Here is a 15,643-nt window from a genome sequence, read left to right on the forward strand (position 1 = left end):
CAAATAATTATTTAATCCATTGCCAAACATTTCAGTTAAGAATATTATTGTGCTTTTCCATTGATCGTATTTTCGATTAATTGCGATCTTGCTAAAATGACCATCTCAGGAAATTTAAATATTTAAGTGATGCTAGCAAATGTATTTCAAATTCACGATACAATGGGGAAGGAGAAAAATAACCTAAACACAAAAAATGCAAAATAAAAGTAATGTTTTCCGGTTCTAACTGCAGTGAAACAGACTGATATCAGGTTTACCATTGTTTCCAAGGCTCAGAAAAAAAAAAGATTTTCCATCAACTTCCAAGCCCTAATAATAATGTTGTGCTAACAAACACAAACGAGGGAAGTAAAAAGAAGTATTCTCTGAACCTTTCAGAAAGTAATAAAAAATGGATTACACAAGTCCAAGTTTAAAACATAGATAAAATTAATGAAAGTTAAAAGCAGTGTAAAATATAAAGATGAAAATAAATCCTGACACTCCTCATTATTCAGATGGTGCACTGGCTGCTCTATGATGATGTGTGTGGGTGCTGGTATCAGTTTTTGGCCTTGGTGGTCATTTTACATCCAATCCTGTGAGGCTTTGTCATCATGTTTCATCTTCTTTGAGTTATGCCATATTCCTTCTTCATATAAATGATGTGTGAAATAGTTTCTTTCCAATCATTTCAGTCACAGCACATACTGAAAATATAATTTGTTAATGAAAGTAGAAGCTAATCTTAACTTGAAGTCACTCATTAGTTCTTTGTCAGCCATCATTTATGAAAGATGTGTTGGGAATTACTTATGGTTTCTCTGTTTAGAAGAAGAACAAGAACATTCGTACAGATAATCTTGTGAGGGTGGTTCATGATCCATATGCATATAAAATAAACAATGTTATGTGTAGTGTAAATTACATGAAAGATGAAAAACTACGTACACTCTAGAAAGTGTTTTGTGCTACCACTTTGAAGGTACCTTTGAATACAATGATAACATATGAATAAGAAAGTTCTGTGTATTTTTTTTATTTTACACACATAATTTGCACTAAAGTTTATATTTGCCCTCACAATAAAGTATACACAGCCTTATTAAAAAAGAATGGTACAAAAGTAAGGTTAATTTATTTTTAAGTAAAAAAAATAGATACAAAAGCAATTCTGGTGGGAAAGAAGAAAGGAAGGTTGTAAATTTATAGCCTGTGGTTGTAATTGACGTATGGGGGTTTGTGAAAGACACTGTGTACATTCCTCCATTACCACAGGACCTGGATAACTTAAAGCAGCGCATCTCTTATGCAGTGGAACTGGTAACCGAGGATATGTTGGAACAAGTCTGGCAAGAAATGGATTATGATTTTGACATCTGCCATGTTGCCCAGGGTGCTCATATCCAACATTTGTAATTGCCCAGGTAAATTTACAACCTTCCTTTCTTCTTTCCCACCAGAATTGCTTTTGTTTCTCTTTTCACTTAAAAATAAATTAATTTTACTTTTGTACCATTCTTTTTGAATAACCTGTATATAAAACAAACTATCTATACTTTAGTTTTCAGTACGTTGACCCAACATAAAAACTACACACTGTCAAAATTACCATTACCCAACAGCATTACGTTTGGTCCATTGGGCCAACCACTTTTTGTTACTTGATTGATTGATTGATTGATATGTTGTTTTAAGTCCACTTTATGCACAGTAAGGCTAATCGGGACTGGACCTACAGTTTAAAGTGGGATCCGAACCACTTGTGCCTCCACCGGGTATCGAACCCGGGACGCCTTGATTACAAGGCGACGACGCTACCACTGCGCCATCGGGGAGGCCCTTTTTGTTACTTGAGAAACATAACAATAGTAAGGCATGTGTTGTGACTTTGTCCTATTTTTTTATGCCAATATATTTATATGTCTATATCAGGTGGTGCAGCCCACTGATTATTATGGCTCATAGTTACTTTTTAATTCACTAGAATGTGTGATGATGTGCATCAACATTGTAAGCAGCAATTAGTTTTGGTGACTTAAGTTTACGTTTCTGTTTTTTCAGCTTTAAGGAAGACAATGTTGAGAGCACACAGGCAGGCTTGGGCGTGGCAGGACGAGTGGTTTGGTTTAACAATGGATGACATTAGAAGGATAGAACGACAAACTCAGGAAGCTCTCAAGAGGAAGATGGGCTGTGATGCTGACGAGGAGGAGCCGGACAATGGTTTCTCGAATGGAGTTTCCACACCGAACGACGCAAAGACTCTAGCTGCCACTTTGAGCAGCATCGAGAAGACAGACAAGGACGTGCCTAGTCCTCCTACAAGCAAGAAAGTGGACTCTGACCACAGTGTTCCAGTGATTCATATGACATCGGCTTCGACGGAACAAGAGGTGCCAGTTATTGTGAATAAACCAAGTGACTTGAACTTGAACAAAACTGACGATTCCCTCGATATGGATGGACGCAGGAAGTTGTGGTCAAGGAGCAATTCTCGTGCTGCATTGCATTCTCCAGGGTCAGGTTCTGGCAAGAGTTTCGATATCCAGATGGCCAACTGGAGGATGGAGAGCATAGTTAGGGATTCTGATTCTGGGAGTGATGAAGAGTTTTTTGATTGCCAAGGTATGTATGCTTTGCATTTTTATTTTTATGTTTAGTTTCCTTGCATATTTTAATCTGGTAATCATTTAATGGTGTTTATTAGGCTCTAAGATAGGAAAAGAAAAAAAAATATATGTATGTACTGATTCATAATTAGGAGAAGTGATACACAGTAGTAGATAAATATGGAGAAACTAGTACTCACTTTATCCGCGAAACTGTTTTTTCCCTTTGTTCTATTAATTTATCCATAATTACTAGTTTCTCCATATTTATGTACTGATGATCATGGGCGTCGCCAGAAATTTTCCTAGGGGGGGTCGAATCGAAGATGTTGAGGACACCCCCACCCCTCAAAAATATTGTGATACAGACCAGTGGCATATGCAGAAGTTTGTCAAGGAGGGGTTCATTTTTTAAATTATTGCATTGTCAGTATTTTATTTTGTCATTATATTATTATTATTATTATTATTATTATTATTATTACTAGTATTAGTAGCGGCAGCAGCAGTAGTAGCAGTTTTAGTTTAGTTTATTTTAGCATCCAATAACTTTATTATATGGATAATATAGTACTTCTTACAACCAAGTTTACATAATAGTTACTTCTAACATTAGTAGCAGTAGCAGCAGCAAACACAGTAGTATAAGAAGCTTCGGAACGTGTGAAAGTTACAAATTAACAGTGTTTCAGTGTTGCAAATTATTAAAGTTTTGTACCAAATTCAGTATCTCAAGACCATTTTTAAACAACGACGCAAAATGAGGTGAAATAAAGTGCTTCGTTTATAAATTGCCATAAATTGAAAAAGTAGATGGAAATTTCCAGGGGGGGGGGAGGTCGACCGACCAGTTCAACCCCCCCCTCCCCCTGCTGACGCCCATGCTGATGGTGTGATGCTTATACAGAAGGAAATGTAGTATGTACACTGTAAACATGCTTATATTTCTCTTATATTTACCTACCTATCTTTTTTGTATGATAAATTTCAAATCTTTTCTTTCAACTGGGATATAATTAAATAACATTGCCAGATGTTAGGCACACCTAGTACTGTTCTGACATGACCAATGTTGCCAGTACACCTCGTAATTTCAAAAATATATACTTTTTTCATGAATATGCCTTAATTAACTCCATAAATCATCTGTAATGCATAAACATTTATCGAAATTTTATGAGTTTGATAACACCCACACAGACAATTGATACACACCGAAAAACTTTTGCAAGCAACTCCAGAGTTGTCCTTTATCCATGTTTGTTTTTCTTCATACAAACATGTTTTACACTTTAGTAATTTTTACACATAACTGAACGTTTCTGTGGAGCATTTTTTTTGGTTTAATGTTTAAAAAATATCCACATAGACAAAGTTACAGAGCTTCAAGTGCATGCCACTCGTTTCCCCTGGTTGAGTGTTAGTCACTCGTGATGTTATGGTGAGTAAAGAGTTCTCAATTCCATATGCTATCTAGCATCATCCATGCAAACTCTTTGGCACTTGAGCAAAAACCTCTCGGTACAGCACTCTACTAAAAATCTAATCCTTGAAACATCTAAATGCACTGCCATGAAATTAGTCAGTTAGGAGAAGTTCACGCTGCTACCTCATCAAAACACAACCCCGTGTATTCAGAGGTTTAAGAGAATGAAAGATCTCGTTCTAGAGTTGGTCTTTTGTAATCCATGTGATACAAATTGACAGTATTTGTTCGAAAGGTCAGGGATGACACAAAACTGCCCCGGAGAGAGGTCAGTCTGACAAGACAATGCCCTCTTGACGTTGCCACACAGTGTGCGGGAACCAGCGACTTTTGTCCCGCTCTCGCTTTGCTTTTCCGTCATGTGGCACCAGCGCAATTCTGCCCAGCCACCTGTTTTCATGGCCATGTCTCAATTGCCTAGTTGTGTACAACAAAAATTTGGCAGCTTATGCAGCTACTGATGAGACTTATGTTCCAGCATTTTTATTAAGTTTTATTCTGTACAAATTAGGGATGGGACAAATTAAGGGCTATTGTAGTTGTATTTGGAAATTAGACAGTGTTCCCACTGACCTGGAAAACCTCTAAAAGTCATAGAAATCAGTTTAAGGCTGAAACGGTCATGGATAGTCAGGGCATTTTAGGGTGAGCCGATGCCGATGTATCGATACCAATGGTATTGGGATTGGAAAGTATTGGTTGCAATTCATCTCCGACACCAGCCGATACTTTTCCAGCATATTGGTCTTTCACAGAATCCACAAAAATGCCGCGCGATACTTTTAATTTTAATTATCCTAGAAATTATGCCAAATTCAAACTTTATTTTTATTTAGCACCAATTTTGCATGAAAAACTATATTTTCTGATTACATAATATCTATTTGAATATTCTGATGCAATTCTTGAATATTCTAAAGCAAATTTCTTGGTAAATTGATGCATATATTTGGAGAAGAATATTTACACACCAATATTGATAATTATTTTGAACAAATTTTAATTGTTAGAATTTTCAAGTATTGGTATCTCTATCGGTGTGAATCGGTAAGAGTATTGGTATCGGTATAGGTTCAAAGTGGTATCGGCTTAGTCCTACATTAGTCATTTATTTTCGACAATGTTGAATATACTTCATTTATTTGATTTGCATGTAAAATTTAAAACTTAATATTTACAAAAGCATTATAAAATAATCTAGATTTTTTTTAAGTTGCTATAAAAGTTATAACAGAAGGGCGTATCAGTGTGTTGATAAAATTGGTGATAATTTTACCAATCCAATATTATGAAAATTAGTTCATAGTTGCTTTCACAGTTCTGCCAGTTTATAATTTATGTGCCAAGGTTTATTAGTAAAATAGATTTCTAATATGCTGCTTTTTTAATAAGAAATAAATCATATCCATGGTCATGACATATTTTATATTTCCTATTGAGTTGCTACTTCATCAATAGTATCGAAAATTCATATTTGTCAATTTGTAATTTAAATCTATTCCTATCTTTAACGTAATTAAATATTAATTTACTAATTACAATGTTTGACAATTTAGGTGATCTACCAAAAAGTAGCAAGAGTAGGAATCAGAGAGGCTTAAGTTATTGCCATGCATTTTAAGAAGAAATTTGCTTTAAGAGTGACAAAGTCTTTCTAGAAGTGGTCGTGATGTGTTCTCAGGAATTTAAGATTTAGAACAAGAAAAAAAAATTTAGTATAAAATGTTCATTCAGTAAATTATAAAATATAGTGAATTAATAAGTTATTATTGCATGTGTGTTACTTTGAGTGCACTGTTGTTCATCCAAAATTATTCTGTGTTATTCAGTATTAGTATTAAAGCATTCATAAAAATAAAATTTCTTCAAGGGTTTCTAATTTCAATAAATCATTATGGTATCAACTCATACATGAAGCTAATTTTAAATAAACCAATTGCTAGTATTCAAATTTTGCAAGAATGGGTTTGCTTATTTGTTACAATATTCATATTGGCCAGTAGAGGTATTCTGGTTTATCAAATTTCTGATAATTGTACTGGTTCAATATTTTCATGAATAGAATCGACAATTGAGTTTGCCACTTTGACATTTTGATATTGTTATTTTGAATATAAAGGCATTGTTTTTAAGGATAACATTTCCATTAATAGACTACTCAGTTTTCTGAAAAACTGTTTTTTTTGATATAGTATTAATTTCGGTTGCAGTTCCACCATTCACTCAGGAACTTGTCCTATTGTTTGGCAAGCTTTGTTGTTTACTGGTTTGTAACCATTACATTGCCAAGATAAGTTTGCAAATTAAGCACTTTTAATGCACAACCATTTGACTGTTAAAATCAGGAAATAATTTCCTGCAGTTCGAATTGGGATAAATACAGAGAAACTAATACTCACTTTTTCCGCGAAACTGATTTTGGGAATTCCCAGCAAATTGGGAATTATTATTTTTTTCTTAGATCCAAGTAATGAATGCATGTACTGCTAGTTTCAAAGTAATGAACCAATTAATCCAAGGAATGAGCTTTCCTCAATCATTTTTCTAAAAAATTTCCCCTATTTTTCTCTTTCTCCATTGAAAAATGAATTTTCTTCATGCGAATTACTTGATGCCCAAAATGTAGGACATTTAGAATGTTTTCCAAGTTTCTGGATGCCAGATATAAGTCTAAAGTGAAGGATCTATCTGGAAAATAAAGAGAACATCTGGTAGCCCTAGACCAAAGCCCAAGGACTTTATTTGTATGAACTTTTCCCATATCCAATTATCTCTTTTATATGTGCAAAAATGATGGAATTAACCCCCACAAACACTACATTACCTCACCACACAAACACAACTTCACATGTACAGTCACGGACACTTCCAGGTTGTAATAATTCCATAGAAAGTCAATGAGGTTTAACAACCCAGAAATGTCCGTGACTGTACATCCGTCACTGCAAGATTTGCAGTTTAATTCCATTTTTTCCTGAATATCAGCTTATTTTAATTTATGACTGCAGAGAACCTTTGTACATGATCATGTGGATGCCCTTTTAGAACATTTACAACAATGCTATCAGGCTTATATTACATACAACATAAGTATCACCTGAAACGTGTTTTTGTTAAAAGAATGTGACAACTGACAAAGTTAATATAAAGATGGTGCTTTCAAATAATAAATAAAAAAATAAACACAACCAACCATTGTTTCTTACCGTGCACTGTTGTTAACCATTAAAGATGCACAGAAACAACTTAATAACATCTGAACAATGCAAGAAGTAGGTTAAAATAAACAAATTATGTTTCAGTGTAATTATAATAAAATTACAACAGACCATAATATAATCAATTGTTGAGTTTTATATATGCAATAGTGTACAAAGGGTTAAAACATTGCAAACATTCTTGAAAACCAGTTTCACAAATAAGTGAATACTTCTATTCCTGTATATTAAATTACAAAATGAATTTAAAAATACATGGAAAAGTCAAAGAATTTGTTTTCACAAAATAAGTGAGACCTCTTATCTCAGAATTTGTTACTATATTACAGGCTATTTACAGATGTGTATAGATATAGAAATATATATTCAAATCGGAAAATTATTGGTAATTTTACTGTTGAACTGATACACCAACGTCCCTATATTGGACGATACAAGAAGAGTAGTGATTAATTTGTCCCATCCTTAGGTTTAGGGAATAATTATTGTACTGCCACTTAATTTGAATTATTTGAAAAATTATTTGATTGGTTTGTGTATTACATGCACAATGTTTTTTATCTTATAACGGTTTCTCTGATACAAATTTAGGACATTTGCAGCAACCACATATTTTATTATATATATCCACAACGTTAACCATACATTTTAAGATAGTTGCCTTGGGCATTCAATTTTGAGCTTGCAACCTTCTGAATATGTGTCTTAATCCAACTACCCTCCATCATCTCAGCTTTCTCCCCCCCCACCCGATTGTTGACATCCCCCACCATGTCACCAAAGAATTTCCTGTCTCTGATAAACAGTTATCTGGAAATTCTTTTATGTACAGTATATTTGAAAGGCGTGCACTTGAAAACTTCATATTCTGGAGCTTACAACCCAGAAGTTAAGATTGTGTGAAATTTATTCTTCTTAGTTAAAATTTTGGGTTGATTACGACAGTGATGCTGCATTTGGATTTAGGTTGGGAGCCACAAGAAAGATGGCAAAATTTATAGCTACTGTTTGCAGTGTTTGTTCTTGTTACAGCTATTATTTGCAAACCACTTTAGCATGGCATCAGTTACAAAACTTTGAATTATGACATGGAAAACAAATCATCTCTCTTCTCCCCCAAAATTAGTATTCTTGGAAAAATTATCTCTGACTTTCCTCATTAATTTCTGGAGCTTCCTGTATACTATAAGCTTATATATATATAATGGATAAAAGCAAGGAGGGCCAAAAGGGCTAAGTAAAAATCAGGTAAAAAAAAAAAGAAGGTAAAAGGAAACACTCACCGGACAGTTGAAAAATTCAAAATTTTCGCTAATTTCATAGCATCATCGGTGTGAGGAGAAATAGACGGAACCGGAAGTTGGGGCCCTGCAGAGTTGCCAGGTCCCCATCGAAGAAGAAGCGGTGCGTAGAACAGAAAAAACACTGTTTCGTCACCAGGCTCGTCGTAGGATGAGTTGGGAGGGGGGGCGGGAGGGTGGGTGAGGGTGGCATTACTGGGTGGCCTTGTTCAGGCCAGGAGGAGTGGTTGCACTCATGGCGGATATATAGGCCCTCTCCCATCTTTTGCGAACAGAGGTGTTGGCTGGTTGGGGTAGGAGATGGATGATCGCTACCCGGAAGCAGTCGTTGAAACTGATGTTGTGGTGGTTGGTGTGGATGGCGACAGTGAAGTCCAGGTTGTGGGTGGAGGAGCGGTGGTTATTGATGCGGAGGTTGAGGGCCGTTGATGTTTCCCCCAGGTAAAAATCACCACAGATGTTGCAGGTGAGGATGTAGATAAGGTTTGAGGCATGGCAGGTCCCTTTGGGATGGAGGGTAAATTTGCCAGTGGCCGTGTGCACCTGGAGGGTGTGAGAAATGACAAACCCAGAGTGGTTTTCAAACGCCCCCCCAACCTCTAAAACATCCTGGTCCACAACACTCCTTCACCACACATCCAACACCCCCCCTGCCCATAAATGCAACCGCCCCAGGTGCAAGACCTGCCCCATCCTCATCACTTCTCACACCCTCCAGGTGCACACGGCCACTGGCAAATTTACCCTCCATCCCAAAGGGACCTGCCATGCCTCAAACCTTATCTACATCCTCACCTGCAACATCTGTGGTGATTTTTACCTGGGGGAAACATCAACGGCCCTCAACCTCCGCATCAATAACCACCGCTCCTCCACCCACAACCTGGACTTCACTGTCGCCATCCACACCAACCACCACAACATCAGTTTCAACGACTGCTTCCGGGTATCGATCATCCATCTCCTACCCCAACCAGCCAACACCTCTGTTCGCAAAAGATGGGAGAGGGCCTATATATCCGCCATGAGTGCAACCACTCCTCCTGGCCTGAACAAGGCCACCCAGTAATGCCACCCTCACCCACCCTCCTGCCCCCCCTCCGAACTCATCCTACACACTCACAGTTTACGACGAGCCTGGTGACGAAACAGTGTTTTTTCTGTTCTACACACCGCTTCTTCTTCGATGGGGACCTGGCAACTCTGCAGGGCCCAAACTTCCGGTTCCGTCTATTTCTCCTCACACTGATGATGCTATGAAATTAGCGAAAATTTTGAATTTTTCTACTGTCCGGTGAGTGTTTCCTTTTACCTTCTTTGATATATATATATATATATATATATATATATATATATATATATATATATATATATATATATATATATATATATATACACAAATAATGAAGGAGACAGTAAACACTTACCACACGAATAGAAATAATTCAATATTTCGCGATCTGAGTCGCATTTTCAAGAAGGTAGATAAAAGATCGACGACACTTTGAGTAGAGGCACAGAATACTGACCGTAGCGTCTCTACGGTCAGTGTTGCCAGAAACAGTTGAAAGGAAACACGAAATACTCTAGCCAGTGTTTACTGTAAGGTGGGTGGGTAGTTTCGGGGAGGAGAGGAAAGAGTTACTGGTATTAAAATATGTGCTATAGAATGAGGTTTTGAGATGCAAGAGAGACTGTGTAAATATCATGTACAGTTTTCAAGTTATTCTCAATGAAAGTTAGGGTTGTGAATTTTGTAACATTCTGTAAGATGTTACCAGCTATTGTTACAAACTAGAATACAGTGTAGTCAGATACCACTCATAAAGCAAAGTTCCTGTACTTCATCTATTTCAACTACAGTGTGTTTCAAAAGTCATTCAACCCTTGCTGTGATTATTTATAACATGGCAAAAGTGATATTTACACTGGGTTTTCTGCATTTATTCCATGTGTAAAATTTCTGTAAATTAATTACTGAATCATATCAGAATGTATATATATATATAAACAAATGATAAAGGAGACAGTAAACACTTACCACAGGAAAAGAAAAACGTTGATATTTTGTGAGCCAGGTCACATTTTCATTGGAGAAGAAAGAGGCGCACAGATTCACGAAGTGTAGAAGCACAGAATACTAACTGAAGCGTTGGTACAATGTTGCCAGAGAAAGTTAGAAGAAACAAAAGAAAGGTACTTTAACCAGTGTTTACTGCATAGGGTGGGTGGTTTCAGGGAAGAGGGGAGAGTTATTGGTTGGCTAGGTTGAGTTCCGGGGGTATATTGGCATGCATGCCTGATATATAGGCGCTTTCCTATTGCCTGCGGAAAGATGTGTCTGAGTGGGAGGGGGGAGGTAAAAGATGGATTATGGCGACACGGAAACAGTTGTTGAAGATGGTGTTATGGCTGTTGGTGTGGATGGCAACTGTGAAATTAAAGTTTTGGGTGGAGGAGCGATGTTTATTGATCCTAGGGTTCAAGGGGGTGGAGGTTTCGCCCAGGTAGAAGTTGCTGCAGATTTGGCAGATGAGGTTGGATGAGTGCTGCCCTTGGGGTGGAGGGTGAACTCACCTGCCGTGGTGGGGATCTGAAGGGTGGGGGAGGTGATAAGTATGGGGCAGGTCTTGCACCTGTGAGCTGGCAGGGGTGGTGTGGAAGGGGTGGGAGTGTTTTGGACCAAGATGTTCTTCAGGTTAGGGGGGCGACGGAAGACGACCCTAGGTTTATCCCGAGAGATGTCCCTGGTGTCAGATCACTGTGTAGGATGGGAAGGAGGGAGTGGAGGGTATGTCTGATTTTCGTAATGTGGAGGTGGTATTGGGTGATCAGAGCTGGAGGGTTGGTTTTGGGTTGTTTGGTCCAAGAATGTCAATTTAGAGAGAGAGGGGAAAAGATTGGGAATTTTCACAGTATCATAATTTCAAGTGTAGTGAGTTTATCATTTTAATTTGTACTTTGTGACTGGCGTAGCACATGTGCAACACTTGATGGGTTTTGGGAAGAGTAATGGGCAAAGTGAAAAAGTGACAATTTATGGCAGGACTTCTCAAACTTACTTTTGTGTGAAAGGCCATTAACAACTGGAATGATTAGGATTAATTGCAGGCTATGATAAATTTGACTTAAAGTACAGTTAATACCTAAAAATTAGAGTAGATATTTTTAAGTGCTAAGGCGAGCCACATAGAAAAAGTAGTGGCAGGCCAGATGAGGCCCTGCGACCATAGTTTGGGTGGTTCTGATTTAGAAGAATGTAATCTTGGCTCATAACACTAAAGCAGCCCACATGCAGATAGCATGTGCCTAACTTCTGACCATACAATCACATAAAATAAACATAACTTATGACTTTTACCATGGAATAAACAGGGAAGTAAGTATTAAAAATTATCTAAATTGAGATGGCTTTGATGTAATGATAAATCAAAGTAAGGTGTGCAATGTTTGAAACACTCATTACAATGATGCGGTTCTGGTGACTTTGTCAATTTACCGCATATAAATCACTGCATTTCAATCCATGAAGATGAGAGTGACATAAGCTCCCACAATGATCTAGTTGATAACTAGAGCTGAGCTGATACCACTTTGAATCAGTTTACTGATCCCCACAGTACTAATCCTAGCACTTGAAAATTATGACAATTAAAATTTGTTCATTAATATGTAAAATTGTCACAGAATTTATACCCTTTTTTTCTGCAAAAAGTGGGATGCAACCTTCATGTGAAGCCTTTAAAAAAAAAGAAATGTCCATGTTGATTGATTTGCTTTATTTTACTTCACTTTTTGTGCAACTTTTGGCTAATTTGCGAAGATGGGGATGAGTGATGATTTGATGAAATTGATGAATGGACCTGTATACAAACCCAGGACCCCTAGTGTCATAGCATGATGTCCTAACCACTCTGCCACGGCAGCCGGCAAAAAGTATCATTTATTACTAAACTGTCTTTGGTGCAATATTAGGATGCATGGAACACTCATGAATATACGTTAATGTTAATAGTCCAAATCAATGCACTTCATTTCTTTTTGACAGTTTAGTGAACATTTTTACAGTCTGAAGAAAGAAGTCAACACATTAGTTGTTATTGATTTGTGCATTATAGTCTAAATATTACACTTGAGATAATTTACTAATATGTTACGAAGCATGAACTTACAAAATTTAATCTTCTGTGTCTGAAGATTCTTAACAGTTATCATTGGTTTCCAGGGACGCCGACTTGTCAAAATGATTGGGGGGGCTCTGATCACTGAAATAAATTAATGAATGACTCACTCCCTCCCTTTTTTTAAGTTTTGGCCTCAGCGTTTGGAATCTTGTAAAAGCCGATGAATTCCCCAAAAATATCAAAATTTTCATTCACAGTCCGAATGCAGAATGTCAATTGTTCACATTCCCGACTTTTAATATCTGCTACCACAGAGCGTAAAACAGATCTAACTAATATATCAACGATCTCGTTCTGAATGTCATGTGAGAGCCATTTGTAGCCCGATCCTCCCATCCACTCCCCTAGTTCATGCACCTCGTCTTTTGAAACTCTTTAGTAAAAATGTTAAAACAATACTCATAATTATATACTTACAAGGGAGGTTATCTAAGTGTCCCCCTCCAATTTCCATGAAACTTGGCAGGTGTATAGAGGGGGCCAAAGGAAGAAATACGTGTTTTTTTTTTGTTTCGGCTAACAAACTGTTTGAGGAGGCAACCCCCACCCCTCAAATGTCAAGATGAGGATAAATTGAAGTGGGGATCTGACCCTGTGTCCCCCTCCAACTTCCATGAAACTTGGCAGGTGTATAGAGGGGCCCAAAGGAAGAAATACGTGTTTTTTTGTTTCAGCTCAAAAATTGTTTTAGGGGCAACCCCCCCCCCCCCCCATGTCAAGATGAGGAGAAATTGAAGTGGGGATCTGACCCCAAAACCATGTAAATCTGGCATAGGAAGAACACGCACATATAATTGGAACACACACAGCACAGAACTGTAGGATTGTCAGTACGCATAGACACCGTTGTTCCCGGATAGTCATGGGCATAACAATAGATGGACCAAAGCAGGGTAATGGAGCATGGTTAGCCGAAACAAAAAAAAAAAAAAACACTTATTTCTTCCTTTGGGACCCTCTATACACCTGCCACGTTTCATGGAAATCGGAGGGGGACACTTAGATAACCTCCCTGATGTGTTTTGCTGTCTCTGGTCATAGCCCGCCCCCAAAGTTGATGGTTTAGGGGTCTCAGGCCCCCCGGCGTTGATGGTCTAGAACATTTCAAAAGTGTATTTAAAGTTAAATTCATGTGGCACAATTCAGAGTAAACTTTACAAGAGAAGCAAAGTAATACATTAGATCCTCTTAAGCAAATTATTTGGGGGGTTCTGCCCCCACATTGTTAACATTGGGGGGGCTCGAGCCCCCCAAGCCCCATGGAGTCGGCGCCTATGTTGGTTTCGTTATCTGATGTGCCATTGCAATGATTATGTGAAGTTTTGGACTGAAGAAACAGGGTGCGATGATTATGCAGTAAAATAAGACTGATTCCATAAAAGTGCCATGTGTCATTTTTGTGGGCTTTGTGAAATACCCACATACTGAAAAAGTATCAAGCTGGTGATATTTTCTGATAGTGATACCACTGGTATTGATGGATATTGATACATTGGTATTGGTATCAGCTCAGTCCTAGTGACAACCCAACCTCTTCATGTTTGCAGAATGTACATATATATGTTTTATTAATGATTTCAGGTTCAGTGATAATGTGTTTAGATGTTGATGTGCATTGTACTGTTGATGTTGTTTAGGCATTTTGAGAAAATAGTATTGTAAAAATTACAGCAAGTAGCATTATGCATAGTTTGCTATATGTGTGTATTTTACCTAGTCTTAGTATAAATACTGTCACATTTTGGAAGGTGCCTCCTCACCTGGTGTTTAAGGTCAACATCTTACTCTGGCGAGAAGTAATGCATGAGTTGTTAGTTGAACAACTTAAGTGATTGAATGTTTGTGTGTATCTTTCATGATGGAATGGAGTGAGTACGTAAATCATGTAGCTGTTTTAGCACTCTATAAGGTAGGGATGTCAGCAGACAAAATTTTTAACACCCTCCAGAAGCTTCGAATCTCCAAGTTGTTCATGTATTGTACTATCAAGTGTTTCAGTGACACGGGAACAGTAAATGACAGACCACGCACCTTAAGGAGTGCAACCAGTGAAGTCAGTGTCAGCCTGTATGAACAGAAATCCTGTATAGATGCAATAAGTGATAACTCGTGAACTGAACATGTCCAAAATGTCCATGTCTCGTGTGTTGCAAAGTGACCTGGGACTGAAAGCTAGCAAATAATGTTCAGGTCATTTTCTCACAGCTAAGTTGAAGCGTTGGATTGCAATAAAGGCAAAGTGCCTACTGAAGCATTATGCAGAACAATTCCATTCACCGATGAAAAGATGTTTACTATGGAAGAGACTTAACTTGCAAAATGACAAGATGTATGCCACGAGTTCACAAGAAGCTAGTGAGAAAGCCAGAAGAGCCACACTGTTGCTTCAATCATGGTGTGTCTGAAGGGTTAGGGGTAGTAGGAGGTGTGTTGGCACCACTGAGCTCCATTTCTGCAAGAAAATGGTCAAAACATCAGCCCAAGGTGAAGGATCAACAGCACTCTGTCATGGCCAGAAGTGAAGCTTTCATCAGCACCAGCTCATAAGGCTTCAACAATGCAGCATTGGCTTGAGTGCCTAACCTCGTTCCTCCTCAGATTGGCCATCTGGCAATCCTAACCTCAATCCTCTGAACTACACTGTTAATGCAATTGATGAATGGTCACAGAGACCGAAGATTGTTATTTCGAACAATGATTAGCACTTTGTGAACACAGTATACCCATGTATCACATATGCATAGGATATAGAAATATCACAAAGCATCTTCTGTTATTTTATTCAAAGCGTTGTGACAGTATTTATGGTACAACTAGTTATATAGGGAATCATTTATGTTGCAGAAATAGATCATATATA

General features: G+C 37.7%; 1 protein-coding gene across 9 annotated transcripts in view; it reads left to right on the forward strand.

Annotated features, from left to right (window-relative positions):
• The window catches only part of rdgB (retinal degeneration B), a 336,815-nt gene that overhangs the window by 203,629 nt on the left and 117,543 nt on the right, over positions 1-15,643 (forward strand). For all 9 annotated transcript variants that reach the window (XM_083124208.1, XM_083124209.1, XM_083124211.1 and 6 more), the window contains one exon: positions 2,047-2,610. In XM_083124208.1, the coding sequence (XP_082980334.1) occupies positions 2,047-2,610 (564 nt within the window). The remainder of the gene's footprint in view (positions 1-2,046; positions 2,611-15,643) is intronic.

The sequence above is a fragment of the Lepisma saccharinum genome, chromosome 6 (genome assembly GCF_977018435.1).
Source record: "Lepisma saccharinum chromosome 6, izLepSacc3.1, whole genome shotgun sequence".
NCBI lineage: Eukaryota > Metazoa > Arthropoda > Insecta > Zygentoma > Lepismatidae > Lepisma > Lepisma saccharinum.